This window comes from Drosophila mojavensis, unplaced genomic scaffold (assembly GCF_018153725.1).
Source record: "Drosophila mojavensis isolate 15081-1352.22 unplaced genomic scaffold, ASM1815372v1 contig_81, whole genome shotgun sequence".
Lineage (NCBI taxonomy): Eukaryota > Metazoa > Arthropoda > Insecta > Diptera > Drosophilidae > Drosophila > Drosophila mojavensis.
In genome coordinates, this window is record NW_025318907.1 from 4,131,679 (window position 1) to 4,154,845 (window position 23,167).

The window sequence follows — 23,167 nt, forward strand, 5'->3', positions numbered from 1 at the left end:
TCGATCATTTGTATCCCGATAAACCAAAAATGCGATAAATCGATAAAAATTCTTTCTCGATAATTTGAATTTCTGTGTAAATCGAATTATCGGGACTCGACTGTATAAATAAGTAAATAATAAATAAGTGGTATAAAAAATGTGATCAGAGAACAATGTATAAGTTGAGAGTTATCTGAAAACTCTTCTCGTTTAGCTATGCACAGTATTCCCATTCATATTTAAAGATCCTCTTCTTATAGATAACTAAACGAACCTTACATTCCAATTTCCTACAAGCCAGATCTAAGTTTTTAGTGGGCATATTTTTTAATTCGACATAAATAAATAAATAAATAAATGAATGAATGAATGAATGAATAAATAAATAAATAAATAAATAAATAAATGAATGAATAAATAAATAAATAAATAAATAAATAAATAAATAAATAAATAAATAAATAAATAAATAAATAAATAAATAAATAAATAAATAAATAAATAAATAAATAAATAAATAAATAAATAATGAATCAACAATGTGGAAAATCCAAATTTATGCCTTTTTTTAGAAAATGGTATACAAATCTATCTACAGCATCAAACAGTGATACAGGACTCGTGAGAGGACAAAGGCACATCTGCAAATGAATCATGGGACGATGCTATTTATTCAGGCCAAACATGGCCAAAATATCCTCCTCCGTTAGCTTTTCGTCTTCAGCATTGGCCGGTGCTGTAGCCGTGGGAGCAGCGGGTGCTGGCGCTTTGGGCGGCACCGAATTGGGCTGGGGCTTGGCTGGCTGGCGCACTGGGCCCGCCGCCTTGCCTGCTTGCTGTTGGGGCTTCACATTTGGCACGGCCTTCATACCTGCATTAAGGTTTTCGAGGGCAACTGTGTTCCTCTTGATAGTGATCGAGGATCGGGCCGCACCCGTGGGCGGCTTGCCGGTGGCCTTCGGGTAGTGCTGCGTCTTCACAGTCACCTCAATGTTGAAGGGCGGCTGCTTTGAGGCGCTCAGCAGCGTGATGTAGGGACTGTTTGGCTGGGAAGCTGGCATGGACTGGGGCTCAACGGGATCGTTCCAGCAGCGATAGGCGTCCAATGAAATACCCGGAGGCGGTATTCTGGGCTTTTCCGGTTCCACAGCCGGCTCTGGTTCTGGCGTGGGTTTGACGTCCTTGAACGGTGCCAGATAGGTGAAGAGATGCGGCCAGCCGCGTCGCTTGTATTCGCACATGCAAACGCACGCGTTGGGATCCTCCTCCTCCTCCTCCTCTAACGACGCTTCCTCCTCCTCAACCCTGGGCCCGTCGCGGAACGGCGCCAGGTAGCAGTAATCCGTATCGTAGTCCTCCAGGCCACTTTTCGATAGCTTCTCGCCATGCGCCTCCTCCATGTCATCACCGTACGCCGGAGGACAAGTGCAAATTTGGCACGTACAGATGCACTCGTCGTCGCAGGACACCTCGCTCTCGCAGGGCGGGCAAACCGATACCGGGCAGGGCACATGGTGATGGGGCAGCTCCTCATCCTCCTCCTTGTAGGGTATCCAGCGGCAAATGTACGGCCCCTGACTGCTCTCGGCAGTTATCACAGGCGCCTGACGGTCCTGGAGGCACTGCAGCTTGTGGCAAGCGCATTTCGTATCCTTCCTCTTCTTCTTCCGGGGCCGCCTGTTGAGTTGGGATTTCTCCGAGGTCTTGGAGCTGGTGAAAGCTTTGGACGCCTGCTCAAGTTTGCTGATCATATGCTCCATGGAGATCATCGTGTACTCCATGTGCAGAGAAATGGGCGAGGTAAATTTGCTGACGCTATTCACCTCCTTGTTGAAAAACAGTTCTGTCGTCTTAATGCTCTTCATACTGGCGATCGTATTGACCGAGATCGTGTCCCAATACTTATATGCGGTCTTGGGCGCCATACTGGTCTGTGAGACAGCCGGCAGACAGGTGCAGCCCCGCCCCTCGGGATCCTCGTAGATTATGCGCGTTTGCAGCTCATCGTAAAGCGCCTTGTAGATGCACTCGATGCACTCCTCATACTGCTTCTGCTCCCAGTACATGAGGCCCGCGTAAACTGCGAAAATCTCCGCCGTACGCTTGGACGCATGCAGCCAAATGCACTCGGAGCGATGGCGCAGCTGGGACTCCAAGGACTTCAGCTGCTTGCCGCCCTCCCCAGTGCCATGGTAGTAAGCACGGAAGGCGCGCTTCGTGATGCCGTAGGCCAGCTGGCTGTCCATGCGGTTCATGCCGGCCTCGGTGACCAGATCGTGCAGAAAGTTCTCCTTGCCGAAGCGTTTGTGCGGCACCCGATCCACCCTGTAGCGGAACTCCTCGTAGTGGCGGAAGCTGCGTTTGATTGGCTCCTTGGTGCGACGCGCCTCCCAGGGCGGCAGACGGCAGAGGATCATCACCTTGATCAGGCTATTGGCGATGTCTTCGATGTCATCTTCAAAGTAATCGCCCTTCTTCTCTACATTCACCGTTGTGCACTTTGTGACGTCGGGACGCCAGCATTGACAGGCCTTGAACCGATCATCGCTGAATGCTTGACCCGGAAAGAAAAGCGTCGAAAACATTCAGACCAAAAGTATTTGCTTGGCAACTTGGCAATTTGGCAATTTATTATAGACAATTTGGCACGGGGGGAAATTGGGATAATTTAAAAGCCTATTAAGACTATTTAATCAAAGTATAATGGATAAACAATTTTCGATAAAGTACTAAGCCTCTTCAAATGAGAGCGAAATACTGAAAGGATGCAATTGATACTGCACGCCAAAAGATGATTAAAATGGGAAATAAAGAGCCCCGAAAGGGACTTTTATTTTCGAGAGAGAAAGATAGAGAGAGAGAGAGAGAAAGACACAGTGATAGGTGCTAAAGATGAGGAAGGAGCAAATAAATGGAAAAGCAACAATGGAAAAAAATTAAAAAGTCAATTAAAAAAGTACTATAAAATTACTAAATATAATAAAATATATATTTCGTATATTCCCTTATTTTCGCTCCTATGAGCAATGCTTTTATGAATCAGCAATTCAATCAAAAGTAAATTTATATTTAGTTGAACTACTTCTAGCAACTCCCTGGCCAATAGTTCCGTCTGTTTCCTATCAAATGTGAACTGGGAAAAACATGTCCAACACGTCCACCTGTTGCCTGTTGCCTGTGGCCTGGTGCCGCTGCACCGCGCGTTATTCGAGTTGGGCGCAAGCCGAGCAACTTGTCACTTCCTGAATGACGTCTGTCATAGTTTTGGCTGGGGAAGTGCATTGCTGACATGCTGCTGTTCGAAATGCTTTATTCGTGGCAGACGTACAGAAATTCATATTTATCATCGGGGCCAAAGCACAGTGGAAAGGCAGATGGCGGGGCTGGGCAGGGTGTGGCTGGGGCATCGGCCGTTGGTGCAACATGCAACCAAATGTACAAAAGCCAGCAGCAGCGACTGCGGCACGAATCATTTTGATATTTGTTTACCCAACAATTTGCCGTGCTCCATTCGCTGCTCTCTCTGCGCTGTCCCCACTGTCAGTCCGCCAGGAGGAGGAGGCGGGGCGCGAGCGAGCGCCGTCTGATTTACTACTGTTAATTCGAAATACTTTTGTGATGCACTGCAAAGCGGAAATGCCACGCGACACACACACACAGTCTCACACACGCACGCACACGCACACACGCACATCACATGCACTTATTTTAACAAGCGACTGCGCAAAAACAACAAACAAATTTCTATATGCTTCTCCAGAGCTAGAAACAACATAGAAACTAATAAGAAATTCTAAATTTATTTAGACGAAATTTGAATACGCTTTAAAATATAAAATAATATAATAAATTTGATTAAATTATTATGTACGATATATGTATTTTTATAGAATACAATAATATATTTTATATAAGAAAATATAGTACATACAAATTAAATTATTTTGTTTATAGACTTTTTTATTTCTCTGGCATATACAAATTTAAATTAAATTATTTATTAAATAAATAATAGAATAGAATATTATATATTATTAATATTATCAATTTAACAGTGTGATATAATTTGTAAAATCTTACACGAATTTGTTACCAGAGAGTGAAAAAATATGGATATACAAAAATTTAATTTTTCTTGTATAAAATCTTTTATTCCACACACAAGAATTAGAAATAAATTCATTATGAATATACCTATATTTAAAAATAGTATTAAATTAAATATTAATAAATTTGTTATCCCATTACTTTTCAATCAATTGTAAAACAATTCGAATACAAAGAATGACAATTAAAAATTAAAAATAAAAAACATTTTAGTCTTTTAGACTCAATTCATTTTAATTCTTCCCTAACTTTTGTCTTTTATATTAAATTCATTTCAATTTATCCACAACTTCAGGATATGTAGTAGTGAACATATAGTACTTTCCAATATTTTTCAAATTAAAACTGTGATCCTCTTGTCGTAGTTGTTCTAGCCATTGTTCGAGTCTAGTCGAAACGGAATCAAAGTCTGCACAAATATTGTCAGGCGGTCATGACAAATATTTACATAGGCAGCGCGTGTGTAGGTAAAATTTTGGGTCTGCCACCAAAAACAAACCAGAAAAACAATATATATATATACATATTTATATACATATGCATTTCTGTATGTATGTATAAAAGTACAACGCCGGAAAATGCGGGCGCATTGGCAGTGCGGGCGATTGATTTTTCCTGTATTTGCTTGCAGCCTCAGAGTCAAGCAACATAGACGACGGGGCGGCTGTCTGGGAGGAGCATTAAAATAAATGCAGTGCATAGAAAGAGAGAGAGGGAGGGAAATATTGTATGGAAGAGTGAGTGAGAGAGAGAGGAGAGGCAATAGAGGCCTCGAGGCGCAGGCTCTGGCTCTACCTAACACGCCAACAGACAGTTTTAGTGCAGCCTAGAAAAATGAGTTTAATTGTTGACCTTAGCTATTAGCCCCTGTCAAATGGTTTCGGTTGACAGCAATTTGCGTTGTACTTCGAGTTCGGTTCGAGTTGGCTTTGCATTTTGTCTTTTGTGTCTTTCAGTGTCGGCATTCATTGCACTTTAATTTATATGCAAAAAGCACAACGAGCATTTTGCACAAGTTTCTTAGTAATGCCAGTGAATGTATGTGTGTGTGTGTACGTACGCTTCGGTATGCACCAAAGGCGCTGACTGACAGGCCTCGAGGTATCAGAATCGGGAGAGGTCCGCTGCAGCGGTTGGGCCACGTTTACGTTTGATATTTGTTTATGTTGCAGCAACAGCAAAAATTCTCTGTATTCCACTTCTTGTTATTCTTGACTTGCAGTATATCTATACTCCTATATATAAATGTCCATTTAACAGGGCCATGTGCTGTGCAAGTTGATGATTATTGCCCTTTTGGGCAGTTTGATTGTGAAATGCATTGAAATGTGATGTGTGGCCTGCTATAAATGCTGCATTAACACACAAGCAAATTGACTTGTAAGCAGGCGACTGCAGTTTATTGATCTGAGCAGCGAATGAGAAGCGCAAAGAAAGGCGACGTGAGGAATTTAATGTACGTGTTTATTGGACAGATGAATATGACATTAAGAAAGGTAGAGCGCAAAAGCGAAGAAGATTTAGAGCAAATGAGGGAGAGAGCGAAAAAGGGAGTGAGAAACAGAGAGTGAGAGAATTGTAAAATGTTGAGGATTGATCTCGAAAAACGCATCATCAAGTGGGCATTTGAGCTAACGGTAAACACAGTCGTCGGCTGATCGCGCATTTGTCTCTAGAATAAGAAACCGAATGTTCTGGATTATGAAATAGACGCAAACATAGAAGCATAAGGAGACATCCAGAACATTCGATATGCAGTAGAAGTAGGTATATAAGCGTGCTGTAAGTCGAGCCAAAGTTCATTCAGTAAGTTCATTGTGTAAGATCAATGTCAGTGTGTCGGCTCGGTTAGTTAAGTTCAAATCGTCGCGGTACGTGAAGAAGTGTACTTGTTACTGAATATTGTGTTAAATAAACTTTTTGTGTTGCGCCTACATATACCGTGTTTCATTTAAGAAAAACCTTCAACAGGTTATGGGCCCAGACAGTGCTAAAGACAGTGTAATGTAGTGTGAAATCGAGTGCAAGTACAAAAGTGAATTAGTGGCAAATTTGTAACTAAATAAAGACAATGAAAATGGAGCCATTAAACATGAGAATTGAACGATTACGCGACAAAGACAATTGGCATTTGTGGTGTTTTATGATTCGTACGCTATTGGAAGAAGACGACGATGTTCTTGCCGTTTGTGAAGGTAGTTTGACGTGTCCGACACAGGAGTCTGCAACATACGAGAGAGACTCGAAAAGGTTCTTGAAAGCTGATAAGACTGCAAGGAAAATAATTATTCATTCTATCGAGAGAAGACCGATGGAATTGATTGTGAGCTGCAAAACAGCAAGAGAAATGTGGATAAAATTGAACTCAGTGTATGATATGAAATCAGAAGAAAATTTATCGGCTATTCAGAAACAGTTTTTTGATTTCAAATGGATTGAAAGTGAGAGTGTGGACTACAATATTTCAAAGTTGGAAGTTTTGTGGAGCAAGATGAAAAATCTTGGAAGTGCTGTGCCTGAAACAATGTTAATGTCGCGAATCCTGTCATCTTTGCCTCAAAAGTTTAACTATTTTCATAGTGCGTGGGATTCGGTCGAAGACAGCAAAAGAACATTGAACAATTTGACGACTCGTTTAATGACAGAAGAAATGCGGTCAAAAGAACAAGAAGTGGTACCTGAAGAGTCAACAGCGTTAGTTGCCGACAACGAAAAAAATAAAAGAGAACATGAAAATAAGAAGAAAATTATGAAGTGCTATAACTGCGGCGTGATGGGACATCTGAAGAAGGACTGCTACAGGTGTTATATATGCAAGAAGAAAGGCCACAAGAGCAACACCTGTCACCAAAGGAGAAATGCAGGAAGTCAAGCGGAAAATAATCAAGGAGAATCGGGTGAATCATCGAGGAAAGGATTGATTGCGAGCAGGGACGGCAGAGAAGATGACGTGTGGGTGATCGACTCAGGAGCTTCTGATCACATGTCAAGGCGTCGAGATTGGTATTCTACTTATGAAGAATTTTTGGAGCCCCAGAGGATAGGCGTAGGTAACGTTCCAGCGCCACCGCCGCTGCCCTCGTTGGTGCCAAAGGCTCCACCACCGCCCCCACCGCCATTGGCGCCCGGCGAGAAGCGGGTGCTCAGCGAAACGCAAAAGCAAACGCTCGAGAAGCTTAAGTCACGACCACGCAGACGGCCCGACTGGTCCGAGATGATGAAGGAGGTGGAGAGCGGCAAGAAGCTGCGCCACGTGGCATACAACGACAGATCTCAGCCCATATTGACATGCAAATCGATGACCAAAGTGGACGATAAATTCATCTATGAAACAGAGAAGGACAACTCGCACAACAAACTGCTCAAGCAAATCCAGGGCGGCGTTCGACTGAGGCCCACGCAGACAAACGATCGCAGCAAGCCCATATTGGAGGGTCTGCGCAAGTTCGGACGCCAGATGACCATCGAGAAGCAGCTGCACAAGTCCCTGTCCAAGGTCAATATGCTGAGCGAGGCGCCCAGCAGCCATGCGCTGAACAGTGCGAACAGTGGGTCGGCGAGTGGTGCGGGCAGCTCCAGGCCCAGCATTGTCTTGACCATGTCCATCGATGAGGAGAGTCCCGATGAACTGGACGATATCGACAAGTTGCGTGACGATTTGCAGAGCACCAAGCAGATGCTGGCGCTGGAGCTGCGCAACCGTGAGGCGCAGGAACGTGAGAACAAGAAGCTCTTGGCCAAAATACGTACGCTCGAGACGGAATTGGAGCGTGAGAAGTCGCGCGAAAAGAATCTGGAGTATGGCTCCTATGTTATTGTAGTCACCATGGACCCCACGCCCACATCCGAACAGGCATATGTCAACTCACTGAAACGTGAAGTCGAGGATGCGCGCAAGGTCTCCAAGGAGGTGGAGAAGAACTATCACGACACGGGCAAACTGCTAGTCGAGGTGAAAACAAAAATCGAGGAACAAAAGCGACAGATACAATTGCTCGAGCGCAAATTGGCAGCTGCTTTGCAGGCAAATACGACACCAAGCACTAACAGACCGCGCATTAGTTTTCGCTTTGCTTACGACGACGAGGACGAGGACGATGATTACTACGGTGAGAAGGGGAGCAATCATAAGGGCGGCACATTTGATGGCTCGAGAAGACCGAGCGATCCACTTTTCGGACGCGACAGCTCACCCGAACTGGAGCTGGAGTTGAGCGAGAGCGATCCCGATGAGCCGGAGGAGAAGAAGACAGAGCGACGCGAGCGACGAATGGGCAAGGAGGTGAAGGTGCTAAGCAGCAAGCTAACCAAACTGAAGGTCAAGGAGGAGGCGGCCAAGAAGGAGAAGGATGCGCTGAAGCAAGCCATGAAGAAGAATCATGTTATACTCAAAGAGGAGAACAAAAAGTTCAAGAAACTGGAGAAAGAGGTGCAAAAGATGGCCGCATCGATGAAGCTGGACGAGGACGAGATCGATGCCGAGGACAAAGAAGAAGAGGAGGCAGCCGAAGAGGAACAGGAGGAGGAAGAGGAAGAGTCCGAGGAGGAGTCAGAAGAATCCGAATCAGAGGAGAGCGAAGCAGAACCGGACAGTGAATCCAAGGCAGAAGATGCTCCCAATTCCGCCAAGAAGAGCAACTTGGAGCCGCGCGTGAAGAAGCACGAGAGTCGCTTTGCAGCAATGAAGAAGTGCAATGTGCTGCTGCAGGCGAACGTGGATAATTTGCAGGACCAAATTCACAGGTGCGCTCCAGAGCTACCAATCTGCACTGAACTGGATGCGGTGATTGCCGATTTGGGTTTCTAGGCCCATGAGTCACAATATGAAGGAGATGTTGAGTTTTAGGGAGGGTGTTGAGGATTGATCTCGAAAAACTCATCATCAAGTGGGCATTTGAGCTAACGGTAAACACAGTCGTCGGCTGATCGCGCATTTGTCTCTAGAATAAGAAACCGAATGTTCTGGATTATGAAATAGACGCAAACATAGAAGCATAAGGAGACATCCAGAACATTCGATATGCAGTAGAAGTAGGTATATAAGCGTGCTGTAAGTCGAGCCAAAGTTCATTCAGTAAGTTCATTGTGTAAGATCAATGTCAGTGTGTCGGCTCGGTTAGTTAAGTTCAAATCGTCGCGGTACGTGAAGAAGTGTACTTGTTACTGAATATTGTGTTAAATAAACTTTTTGTGTTGCGCCTACATATACCGTGTTTCATTTAAGAAAAACCTTCAACATAAAATTTATAATATACATATACAGAGAGAAGGTTTTAAAACTTTTAATCTAGGTTGAATATATCGTATATTATTAAATAGTTTACTTTCTCTAAGTAGAATCCCTTTAATGATTACTTCATTTATCTTTATCATTAAATTAATCAGCTGATATCAGGTCGAAGCTGAGAATCGGATTACGTATATCCAGAGAAAGATCTCAATACTAGATGATGATATAATGCGAGACTGCTGAGTAACGTATTTGAGACAATCTCATATCACTAAAAGTTCTGTGACTCAAAATTCTCTCAAGTACTACAATTTGTATCAATAAACTCGCAAACAAGTTTGATATCTATATTCACGGTTCAGCTTGTCGAGTGGGGCATGTTAGTCCTCTATTTCCACTCAGAACAAGAGTATACTACCAGCTAGTTGCAATACATACTCTCATCCATCTATTTCCTGTTATCTGCCGACTCTCGAAAATAAACAGGTTTTTGGAATAAATGCAACTGCGACTTGTTTCAACTGCAATTCTAATGTTAAGCGATATTACCTAACGAGCTGTTGCTCCATCAAGTATAATGAAGTGTTTCAGTGAAATGTTGAGAAAAACAATAATATTTATCTGCACGTGGAAGGCATTTAGCAATGCCCTACGTCTACGTAGGTGAACTCAAGACTTAATTAGAGTCCAATACTCTATCCTTCTATTCGCAGCCGATGACATCCAGAAATGTTACTTTGGAGATGACAAATGCATTATAGCCAGCACAAATCAGTATTTGCGAAAGTATAGCAAAGGCAATGCCGAATTGGGACTGCCTCCACTCGATGATTTTCAAGTGGACGATATTACGCTCATCAACTCCCCTGGACCACTCTGGATAAGCTACAAGCTGAAGAACCACCGGCTAAGGGGTCTGGAAAATGCGACCATCATTAGCATATCGGGCTTTGATCGTCAGCCGGAAATGAATAAAATGATTATCGAGCTGAGGACTCCAAGTCTCGTCAGCCAGGGCATCTACGAGCTGCGCGGCCGTGGCGTCATATTGTATACCAATTCGAGTGGCAGCACCCACTCGGACTTGCAGAATGTGCACTTGACACTGAATGTCAAGAGCTTCATCGAGTACCGCCAGAATCGGAGATATCTGAAGATCTACGGAGTGACAACCAAAATCGATCTGGATCGGTAAGCTGGCAATAGAACTGAGTCTGACCTAGATGCTAATTGATTTCTACTTATTAGCTGGATACTGACTGCAGATAATTTATTTAAGGAGAACACGGATCTCACTCTCTTGCTCAATCGCGTGATCAATGAAAATTGGCTCGAGTTTTGGAATGAGATTGAAGAGACCATACTGCCAGTTTATACAAAGAGCATATTAAATGTTGTGAATAATATTATACAAAAAATTCCATATGATGAGCTATTCTCAACAGACTGAAAAAGAAATCAATAAGACAAAAAAAAAAAAAAAAAAAAAAAAAAAAAAAAAAATAATAATAATAATAATAATAATAATAATAATAATAATAATAATAATAATAATAATTTTTTTATTTATAAGTATAGTATGTGTCGAAAAGTATTTAAATTGGAATCAAAGTCTTAGATTTACTCAGCACGAATGAAATAAATGAAATAAAACGTAGTAGACGAGAAAAACGAGCTCCCACTTAATTTTCTTTAGTTCGGAAAAGCAGTTTAATATTTATATAGCATATGTATTATCTATATCGTGTATATATTAGGTTGTATATTGGCTTCACCGTATTATTACTCTACAGTGACAAAAGATTTTTTCGGAAATAATATCAGTTCACTGCATTTTCAAACAGAACATAACGGCATCTGCAAAATAGTACTTTTTAAACGTTAGTTGAAGATTGATCAATGGTTAATCATTAGTCATGAATAATATAATTATTTAATAAATTTTGATGTTTTTTTTTATGACATTTTTTCAAAAACAATTTTTTATAAATAGTTAAACTATATTTTGTATACAAATCCATAAAACGCCTCAGCTATAATGAATAAAATACAGTTTTACTGCATATTACTATTAAGATTTATTTTTATATTTTATTGTAAGATTTTTCATTACAAATGAGGTTAAATAATTACATATAATAATTACAATAATTGATTTTCATTGGAAAATCAATTTGCTCTTTTATAATTTACTTGACCTTTGATTTGATTTTCTTGTGACCTTTAGCTCTGAATATTTGTAATTCAGTAGCAGCATTTGGTGCTCTTGGTATTTCTATTGTGCATTTCAAGAGCAGCTGCCCCGAAGAGACACAGTCGAAACAGTGCTCTCCAGAACTGCCCACACTCAACGCCCTCCAATTCCCACAGCGAGTTTAATTTATCACGCTTGATCTTGATTAAAAGCAAACACCCGCAACCCGCTCCGCTCAGCGCCTAAAGAGCCCAAAGAGAATAGATTGCTGAAAGCAAGAGGAGGGGAGGGCGATGCGAGTTGAGCCATGGCAAATCCAGTCGGGCAGTCAGACAGCCAATTATAGACAGTCAAAGTCGCGTAAAGATGCCAGAATGAAGATCCACAGACACGAAAGCTGAATGAAAACGAAAAGCGAGCCACGGGAAATTAAAATTATAATATGAAAAGAAGAAGTAGAAGAGGAGCAACAACCACTACGTCAACAACAACAAGAGCGACTGCAATAAAGACATCAACAGTTCGGAGGCATCAAAGAATCAAGCGAGACACTCTAAAGGGTGTAGTTAGGTGGGCACAGAGGGGAGGAAAATGTGGCGCAGGGGCCAAAGGGCAAGTTGTAAGATTTCCAAAAATAATATTAAAATTAGCAACGAAGCGCAACAAATGAGATTTTCAACCAGTTGCAGTTGCACTCCCCGATGCCGTTGCCGTTGCCGGTGCCTGGCCATAAATCGAGCGAGCGTCCAGGCCTCGGCAGAGGCGTAGATCAATCAAAGAGACGGAGATAGAGATTGCGGGCGGGAGAATGGGAGAGGCAACAGGGAGAGCAACAGACGAACAGACAAACAGCTTAGTCCCAGTAATTAGGAATGATAAATGTGGAAAAGGCATTGCACAAAGCACCATACAGAAGCCAAGGCTTGCGCATGGAAAGGGTTATAAATAAAATAAAAAAAGAGAACAAACTGAGCAGCCAAACAAATTGGGCAATCCGTGTGCTGGTAAAAAATATATGGATAAACTGGCACATCAGACACATCAATAGGCTAGTGGGAAAGGCAATTAAGCGAGGGGAGCTGGGGAGCAGGGGAGCAGCGTGTGGGAGGTGCTAAGTAAGCGGTCTTTGGGTAGAGTTATGGCAGCGAAAAGTTTTGCCAGCTTAAGATCTTATGCCAGTGATGTAGTATATGGCAATAATAATAATTATTATACGATATATATACGTGAGGGTAAAATCACGTGTGTGCCGAACAGCCAGAAGGAAGGGCAAATACGTATAAATAAGGAATAGTATAATATTAGAGTTAATATAAAATCGATTTAAATATATGTTTCAATATTATTATGAATATTTTATTATTATTTAAATATAAGTTTTATTCTTATTTTATGTTAATAATATATGTTAAAATATTCAAACTAATGTACTTTATGAAATATATATTTTTTAACTAATAATAATAATTGTTAATCTTATTAGTCTCAGTCTCACTAGAACAACCAAACGTTGCGGTTCTTCTGATCCACTCGCACAAAAAAAAAAAATCGCCAGCAATAATATGGAATAAATAAGTATTTATATTAATTAAATTATTAAATAATTAATATTACCAATAAAATTAGTGGCATAGGCGAAACATTTGTGTATGTTTAATTTGTTTAAAAATACTTTAATTATTAACAGTAGAATTATTTGTTTAAAATATTTTAATTATTAGCAATAAAATTGTTTTATTTTTTTATATATTTTATTTATTTATTTATTTTATTTTTTATATATATTAACAAATTTTAAGAAATTAAATATAACCAAATGTTTCCAAGAGCTGCTAAGAATTTCCGCCTGTAAAAGTTTTATGTATTCTGTAACTCCAGTTTTAGATATATGTATTTAATAAATAATAAAATAAATAAGTACTATTTATGTGAATTTCGATTGCATCTACTTATTGATTAAAATGTAATTGAATTTTTAAATTTTCTTTACCGAAATACATATAAATAATGTGGTACGCACGAATATTGTGGCCATATTAGACAAATTGGGGATCATATGAACCGAAAAAATTTAAATTAAATAACCATCATTTCAATCCCTTAAACATTATTGTTTATGTGTTCTCCTGCCAGTGTTGCTACTGATATTGCCTTAAGACTATTGGCCCGATAAAAGGCTACTACCGGCACTTAATTAGACAAGCTAGCAAGTCAGCAGCATATTAATCAAATTTACGAGGAGAAGATTCTACTCATCCATCAATTCAAATTCGTTACACTTACCTGATTTCAAGATAATTAGCAATTAGTCTGTTGTCCATTTATGTATGTTTCATTAAACAAATCAGGTATATAGTTTAAAGTTAAATTATACTTATGTCAAATATTGACAGAGAGCTCGATTATAATTTTCATAATCGACAAATCAACATATGGCCATTGAGCAGTCTTGTCACTCCACCGCAATATCATTTCCTTTCTCTCTCGCTCTGCCGTTTTTCCTGTAAATCTCTATCTACTGCCCATCGCTATGTTCCACGATTTTTTTGCTACTCTGCATTTTTTATGAAAATATATGCAGTATTTCCAATTACACTTTATTTCAAACAATTAGCCAGTCAGAAATGCCAGAACGAACCCTCGAATCGCGCTCTGCTCATGCGATGACTCCACTTTGCCGCCCCACCTTTGGGCTAATAATGTTAGCGCCATATTTGACCGCCGTGTTGGCGTTATCACGACTCGACCAGGCCGGACGAGCTGGCCGAAGGCAACAATGTTGGCTAACCGCAAGGCTGGCCGCCAGGTGCAAGTGGCCGTGCTACCAAACCGGGGAAAGCTAGGGTAAGGGCGGGTAGCTTGGGGCTGTGGACGGTGTACGGCGGCAGGCGCCGGGCGGGTCGCAGGGCACATTTACATCATTTGCGGTCTGTGCGGGGCATTTGCATTTTGCATTTGGCATTCGCCATTTGGCATGGCACGGAATCTCACGGATATGTGTCTATAACAAAACAATTAGAGACGACGACGACGACGACGGCGACGAGGACGACGGCAAAGCCCTCGACGATTGGACGCTGATTTATGAGCGCTGCAGGGCGGTGCGGTGCGGTGCGGTGCGGTGCGGTGCGGTGCTGTGTGGTGCCTACACAAAAACTCCAAGACAGGCACGTAGCAGCAGGCCGCGGGGATTAGTTTGAAGGCAAAAGGCAAATAAAAGAAAACGCGACGCACACATAAAAAGCCAAGCCGAAAAACTGCTGCTTGATGGCTGTGTGTGGGTGGATCGCTGGTTGAGCTGACTGCTGACTTCTCCATGTTTCTCTATCTCCCCCTCTCACTCCCTCTCTCCTTCTCTTTTTTGGTTAAGTCAGCCGTTGGGCATTGGGGCATAGTAAAATGCTAGTGAAACAATTATGCAATTACTTAATTTGATAGCCCAAGTGTGTGCCATCTCTCGGCATACGAGGCCCCATTTAGAGGCTTCTGCTCGTGCATATTACGTATACGCCCCGCTCACCTAACTCCCACTCTCGCTTTCTCTTTCTGTGTCTTACCATTGCCTTTGCTTTGTGGCCTGTAATTGTTTTAACTGCCCTGTGCACGCGCTCTGTTTACACGACCTGTGACCAGTACGAGTGACGCTGACTATAAGCAACTGCCTACTTTATGCTTGTTGCATGTGTGTGCGAGTGTGTGTGGGTATATGGCAGGGGCTTCCGGCTCTAGCTGTTGGCATTTATGAATTTGTTGTTAATATATTTGCATGCAGCGGGCATTACTTCTAGCTGGGCGAACATTTCTTGGCCAAGAAAGTCCGCAAAGTGCTCTGCCCCGACTATACAATAAAACTTTAAAGCTGCCACGCCCTCTTACCAGTTCAGAGTTCAGCCTAAAAGCCTCGGCGAGGTTAGACAAGATATTGCCATTAGCAGAGAGTGAGGCCACATTCTAAGCTCGCAGATTTTGTGCTCACCCTTCATTTGGCTTGAACTGCCTATAAGTATCTTAGGGTCCCATGAGTCGTGCACAATAACTTCCGCTTGAAAGGTGTCATAGAGTGCAGCAACAACAGCAACAGCAACAATAAAGAAAAAAGGGTACGTAGTTAAGATGAATAAGTTGTTATTATCATGGCTAAAAATATGTCATACGCCACGTGGGTTTGTTTGCTCTGCGACTGTGTGTGTGTGTGTGCGTGTGTGTGACTTCTGTTTCGTGTTGCGTCGTTCCGGCGGGTCCGTCAGTCAGCTGGTGTGCGAAATTTCAGCAACAATCAACACCTCAACGCCAGCGAAAAGAATGAGAGAAAAGCAGAGAAAGCGGCGCAGGTAAAGGTAAAGTGCTGGAAATTGTTAGAAATCATGGCTAATATAAATCATCTTGGCAAGCAGCTTTGCATGCTCAAGTGTCATACATAAGGCGCGCACATATGAATGCCAACCACCGTGGCCCCAACCCCACATGTGGGCGTGGCATTGGGGGGGTGCAGCGGTCGTAGCTGCGAGACATAAACACTTGAAGCTCAACCCTTTTGCTGACTTTGGCAAATGCGACGCCAACTAAAAGCGTCAACGAGCAGCCCCAACCACGCCCCACCTGGCCGCACCTTAGACCCTATATACACACACACACACACACACAACTTTTGTTTGTTTTGCAGCTCAAGTTGTGTTTTTGTGTTTATTTTCGTTTGGATTTACTAAAGCAATTTCCATTGTTATTCCTTAAAGGCAACGCTCAATAGTCTGCGATGTCTCTGTGTGTGTGCGTGAATGTAAACACATATTTGACATTTGCTGCACACACACACACACACACACACGCATCTTTGTTGTTTATTTTTTGTGCAAATAAATAGTTGCAACAGCTGCTGGCATATGCCTTGAACCTTGTTTTTCACCTAGACTCGCCTTGCGGCAAGTTTCCTTGCAGCAATATGTTGAGACAAATGGTTTTTATTTTCTGTGTCACATATACATACATATTTATGTAGAACAATTTTTAATTAAGATTGATTCAATTAAGCTGCTGCATGTGTGTGGGTGTGTGTGTGTGTGAATATCTGGTATTTGCTCATCCGCCACTATGTCAGCTATATTTTCTATGGAATTTTCAATTAAAATTGCAGCAAATAAATGAAATATCTCATGAAAACTCAAATTGTTATAGACTACGAAAATATGTGACTCGAACTTTTTAGGCATTCAAACTGAATTCGCAATGGATTTATTTACATTTAATAGAATTTTAATGAGAGTAGCGGACAATTAAATTGTAATTATGTCATAATATTTACTAACGTTAATATATGAAAATAGAAAAAAATAGTTAATTGAAATGGAAAACGGATAAGAGAGGACTAACTAGAATTTGTATTCAAATAATTTTGGACTTAATAATTTCAAAAAAAAAAAATATATATATATATACAAAATTTGAATATGATTTAAAATTTAAAATTAATAATACAATTTCAAATAATGAATGCAAATAGAAACAAAAATTTAAATTAATTATTTAATTATTTGAAATAATAATTTTTAGAATACTTTAAATAATACTAAAACTAATAAAATATTTATACAATACAAAAATAAAATAAATAAATATATAAAATAATATAAAAATAAATAAATAAATAATAATAATAAACTAAAATAAATAAATAACAAAATATTTATAACAATTGTAATAAAAAAAAAAAAAAAAATAAAAAAAAAAAAATTCTTAAATAAATTGAATTTTATTCTGAAAATATTTTGATACACGTATTTAGAATATATCTGTATTATATTAATAGAATATGAAAATATCTTATTGAACAATGTTTATAATATATTACAAAAATTTTCAAAGAATTGAAGTAAAAGTTTGACTAGTTTTTAAAGATGCATAATTAACAGAGAAACTTTAAAAATATATATTTTCTATTGTAATGCATACAAACGTTATACATATGTAATGAATTACTCAAAGTTCTTTTCTGATGATTTAATAGCTCTGCACATTAAAATACAATATTTCATAAGCTAACCTAGAGCAGTAGCTGCAAAATTATTGACAGCGCTCACATTCTCAGGATCGTTCAGATGCCGAGTGATAAACGAAATCTGCATGTCACATTCAACTTTGACATTTTGCTTTGATGTGAATTAACAATGCGTAACTACAGTTCAAATTCACGGGGTGTCTGTGACACCTGCTTGTGTTTATTTCTAGACACGCACACTTGTCAGTCTGTCTCTCTGTGTGTGAGTGGGTGTGTGTGTTTATTGCTGGGGCTCATATAAGAATTAAGCCATAATGCTTTCAAGTGCAAAAACTTGACAAACGCAACATGACAAACATAAATAACGAAAACGAGAACAGAGCACACGACATCTCTCACATATGATTTTATGATGTGTACTTCAGCAGCAGCAGCAGCAGCAGCAACAACAACAACAGCGAGACCTACAGAACAACTGTAAAACTAACAACTCCGTCAAGTCAAGTCAGAAAATCCTGCAAATGCAAAGTTGAACAACAACAGCTAGATATATAAATATGTATATATATATATACTCTATATATATATATATATATGCATACACACATATGATATGGCTTAGCTTTTGTGTGGCGCTTCACTACAATTTTCATGAATGCAATATATATGTATATATATATATATATATATGTATATATTTATATGTATCTAACACCCTTCTCTTACACCTTCTTCTAAATATTTAATCGTGGGCGTGGCAAAAGAAATTGGGAATGCCACAGAGTGGCAGAGTGAACAGAAACAGGACACGGGTTAAGGGAGTGAGGGAAATATTTAAATGACATTTACTCACTCAGTCAACAGCAGCTTGGTATATAAGGATTGTGGGGAGCTTGGTTGAGGTAGCAGCTTAACTAAATTGCATAAAATTTATTTAACTGATAAGGGAAGAGGGAGAGAGAGAGGCAGAGAGGAGGCGGCCTGCGCATGGGGTGCTTAAGCTTTAAAACAATAACTATGCAATATGTGCAAAACGTCTGCTGGCATTTTACCTACACGAGATGTTGCAGACGACACATGGCAAAAGACAGAGCAGGGCAGGGCAGGGGAGGGCATTCCCCTGGCCACCCTCTGGCAGAGCATTAGGGGCTGTTGCCTAAGCCAAAGCGACTAAAGCTAGACACTGGCCCGGCCCTACACTGGCCCAGCAAACTGTCGTCAGTCAGCTTAAATTTATTGCTTCCTTATGTTGTGTTGCGTTATGAAAATAAATACCTTTGCCACACAGACAGCTCCTCACAGATGTGTGTGTGTGTGTGCGAGTGTATGTGTGCGTGTGTCTCACTCTCTAATGCTTAAACTTGAACTTTTTTGTTGCGCCCATATTTTATGCTGCTCCCTATGCGCACTTTTAAAATATTATATTATATTCCTTCCTCTGCTGTTTTACTTCTTATTTTTTGTTTGTTTCGCAAAACTTTGAAGAATTTTTCGGTTATGCGAGGCTCTAAATTTTGTGTGTCAGTGTTTTTTTTTTTTTTTTTTTTTTCTCTCTGTGTTTTTTCGTCGACTTTTGGCAGTCCTTGAGGCACATACTACCCACTCAGTTAGCGACCCGGCCCCTACAGCTCCATCTAATGCCCCCGCTGATGCTGTAGCTGCTCTGTCTGACCTCGTTTTTAATGGCGTTTGTTTTGAAACGGGATTTCCGTTGTGCGGAAAGGGTTTTACGACTGCTTTTTATGGGATTTTCCAAATGTACACACACACACACTCACAGATAGACTGAGAGGCAAACAGACACATGCATAATTCCATATGCAACTCTCATATTTCGAATATCATTTATTTAAACTTTGCATTATGACAAGCTCGTGTCATATTTTCGGGCTGCAGCACGTGGCGTATACTTAATATTGCCAGCGACCCACTTGCCCGCGGCACCGAAAATGCATTACGCAATCGATGAGTGCCAAAACGTTGTGCCAAAAAGAATACACACACACACTCACACACACATTCGCAGTTAAGTGGGGCAGGCGAATGAGTAACTCACAATGACTTAAGCGAATATAAATATACGAATGTTGATATTTAAATATATTCATTATCCATTCTTTGGATATTCGCTTCAATTATGCGCAATAAATGGAATAATTAAGTATACGCTCCGTATCACAAATAATTTACAAAGATTTTTGCTCGCTCGACAAGATTTACAATTATTTATTTAAGCCACGCCTCTTAGGGTTGAGCTCTTACGATATTTAAATTTATTTAAATAAATTCCTGTCAAATATTCAATTCATCTCGAGGGAGCAAAACATTCAATTAAAATGAGATACTCTGGCTGCAATTGTTGAATTTACTTTGCTTTCGATTGCATCTTGTAATCTTGCAGTCAATTTGAAATGTTTGTAAAAAATGTTTCCATGTCTTTCATTTGATTGTCTTTTCATTTCAATAGTATTTATTTCACAAAATTGCTTTGTTTTATCAGAGTAGTTTATTTGCATAGTTCTATTGTAATTAAATTGTCAATAGGAGAAAAGAAAAAAAAATATAAATGTTTATCATGTAAAATATATTTATTTGAACATTTACTAAAGATTTAAAAAGTTTCTCACAAACTTCTCAGAATATCAACAAAAAGAAGTGTGGTAAGTGCGCATGCCAGACTAGGATATACCCTACAAGTTAACGAAGAGATTCACAATATAATAAAAAAAAAAAAAAAAAAACAATTTTTAGAACAATGTTCATTTAATACTATTAACGACTGATTATATAAAATACTGATTCGATCTCAAATCTGCCGACTGTATAGATGGATCTATATAGTTGTCTCGGGACTACGATTTATATCTATTAGTTTCAGCTAACAGCTCGTGCTCCCTTCATATTTCTTTTTTAATTCTACTCAAAAGTGTTAAAAAAAAACTAATTGAAATTAGTATTAACAAACATGTAGTCTGGCAGCACCATATAAGGAATGTAATTAACATTTCACTCAGTTAATATTTTTACTCTTTGTCTCTCGCTGTCATTGCATCGCCAATATTAATCCAGCACACCTAACAAAAAGCTCTAACGATTTTATGTAAAAAGTGTAAACAAAAATATTTTTCTGTTTTGATACATGTTTATATAAATTTCTATTTTAATTTAAACGAGCCATAGTTATAAATAGTTGTCTTGGGACTCTGATTTGCAAGGGTTCGCTTTCCTTTTACATTTCCTCTGTGATTCTATCTCTCTTTGCATTTCATATTACATATTTCGATTGCAATTCTTTTTGGATATTATTGCATCGAAGTTCAATTAGTTCAATGAGTGTTCGAATCTGTCCTCATCTATAGCTATCTAACCCATTGATCTAACTCCTGCCCAATTTGCTGGAGTGCAATAAAATCAACGACTGTTTCCACATTTGATTCGCCTCTTTCCATTAATTATGCAAAATTGTTGCACAAATAAAATGAAAATCGAGCAAACATGTGACAACAAATTGCCAACTGTCTGTCTGCCTGTCAGTTGAGCGTCTCTGCTACTCTCTCTATCTCTCGCTCGCTCTCTCTCACTCCCACTCCCATTCCCACTCTCTCTCTCTCTGTCTCTGTCTCTCTGCTTATATATGATGCGCCTGCCAATATTGAATTTGAAATTAAATCGCCCCCAAAAGGCAAATGGACAATTGGTTGCCCGCCTGGCAACAGTTGTGCCAAATTGGCCCGGCCTCTGTCCGTCCCATGCCGCCCCGGCTCCTGCCGAAGTCCGCACAGATTTAGCCCCCCTCGGAAATCTGCATGTGTTAATTACTGATAGGTTGTCGGAGGGGAGAGTCCCGGGGCCGAGTGGCAAGTGGCGAGTGTCGAGTGCCGAGTCATGGGGTCAAGGGTTCGCTGATGCAAAAAATTGTCAACATGGCGGCGTCGGCTGGTGGAGTAGCTGCCAGCGCAAGCTGCTCCACGCCGGTGATTTATAAACCCCCATGCAGGCTGTGCGGGTGCGCGAAGGGGGCTGCCCCTCTGCTGCAAGTGGCGCCCACTTGAATTTGCATTTACCTACAGCAAAAACAAATAAACGTCTAATCGACGTGGATTCGTCGAGGGGGATTGGGAGGGGGAGGCAGGTGGCATCAACTGTTGCCGCGCAGACAGCGACAAATTATGTGACGTAACAGCTGCCAAAATGTGGGTTGATGCTGCGTCAGGGCGGGCGTGGCTGGGCGGAAAAACTGATGCTGGCCATAAACAAATAAAACACAGTTTGGTCGAGAAATTGATTTTTTGCGCCTAATCAAAAACGAATTAATTTCAGTCGCATGTGACAAATGCTTCTGTGTGTGTCAATGGGGGTGTGGCAAAAAGGGCGGCATTTTATTTTGATTTTTGGCCAACTAGCCAGCCGCAGTGCCAATGCTATCTAAGCCTCTAACCCCAATTGATTAAATTGGCATGAAATGAAATTTATGTTGCCTGCTATATTCCTTCTGTCTTCTTCTTCTTCTTCTTGGCTTTGCGGTGGTTGCAAGGTGTGTGCTTCTGGTGGTGGCAAGTGCCAACGAGTCGACCACGGCTGCTGCCTCAGCCACCCTTTGGGCTGCCCGTTCGCTTAAAGTCTTAGCAAATTGCTGGGCTTCACTTAAAGCCGTCAGCAGTACCAGATGATACGTAAGCCTGCCTCAGCCTAGGGCTGCCTCTAACTAGCTCACTCATCCCGTTGGCAATTATCAGTGGAGTTTTGTGGCTGAAGCTGCGGAAGTCCAGACGAGTTGATGTTCGAACTTTTGAAATTTGTCTGCACAATGAAAATTAGTTGTAAATTTTTGGTGAATCATTTGAATTGATAAATAAGTTAAAGCAACATCTTGAGAAATTAAGTAAAACGAGTTGAAAGTTTAACGAGAATTTCGACAGTTGGGAAATTAGTTGAGTTTAGTTTTTGATAAGCAAGAAGATGCTCGACTTTCAAGCTGGAAAATATTTACGTAGATAAAAAAAGAAACTTTCTATAATATATTTATTAGGTATTTAATAGAGATTAAAAATAATCTAAAATGAAGACAAATTTATGAATTGTATAAATTTTATTTGTTAGTGCTTAGAAATAATCTAATACTAAGACTAACTTGAAAATTGAGCACTGGTAACTGGGGCCTTTAGCTTGATAATTAATTATCCTATTCATGTTTTGCGTTTTCTTTTCTTATTAATTGATTAAATATAATTATATTTAAATAAATGTCACATTTGCATACGCAATAGGTATTTTAACAACTTGATAAATAATAAATAGAAATTGACTATGTGGCGTTATTCAACACTTTTAAAATAGTAATAATAGCAGTAATAGAGTTTATATCTTGTCTAAGATTTATTGTGAAGAAAAAAAAATAAATATTTAGCGAATAGGAATAGGAAGGAAAGAAAAAAACAAAATCTATTTAAAAATTAAAACAAATCATTATACAAAGAATTACTTAATAAAAAATGTTTGTAATGTTTTCTTTTTTTTATAAAAAATTATAATTTTTTTAAATTTTTTTTTTTTTTTTTTTTTTTTAGAGTATAAATTATTTAAAAATAATTTTAAAACAATTAATTATTAAAAAAAAAATTATAATTAAATCTAAAACAATAATTTAATTTCAATTTTAATG

The 23,167-nt window shown here is 39.7% G+C and overlaps 2 protein-coding genes and 1 pseudogene across 2 annotated transcripts; 2 read left to right on the forward strand and 1 right to left on the reverse strand.

Annotated features, from left to right (window-relative positions):
• Positions 1–508: 508 nt before the first annotated feature.
• LOC6580704 lies at positions 509–2,711 on the reverse strand. Its single transcript, XM_002006471.4, has one exon. It carries the CDS (start codon positions 2,565–2,567, stop codon positions 648–650), a length of 1,920 nt encoding a protein of 639 aa, XP_002006507.1. The 5' UTR covers positions 2,568–2,711; the 3' UTR covers positions 509–647.
• Positions 2,712–6,591: 3,880 nt separating this feature from the next.
• LOC26528072 lies at positions 6,592–9,012 on the forward strand (annotated as a pseudogene).
• Positions 9,013–9,849: 837 nt separating this feature from the next.
• Positions 9,850–10,790, forward strand: LOC6580706 (circadian clock-controlled protein daywake). Its single transcript, XM_002006473.4, has 3 exons — positions 9,850–9,978; positions 10,033–10,510; positions 10,568–10,790. Exons 1-3 carry the CDS (start codon positions 9,897–9,899, stop codon positions 10,767–10,769), a joined length of 762 nt encoding a protein of 253 aa, XP_002006509.2. The 5' UTR covers positions 9,850–9,896; the 3' UTR covers positions 10,770–10,790.
• The last annotated feature ends 12,377 nt before the right edge of the window (positions 10,791–23,167 follow it).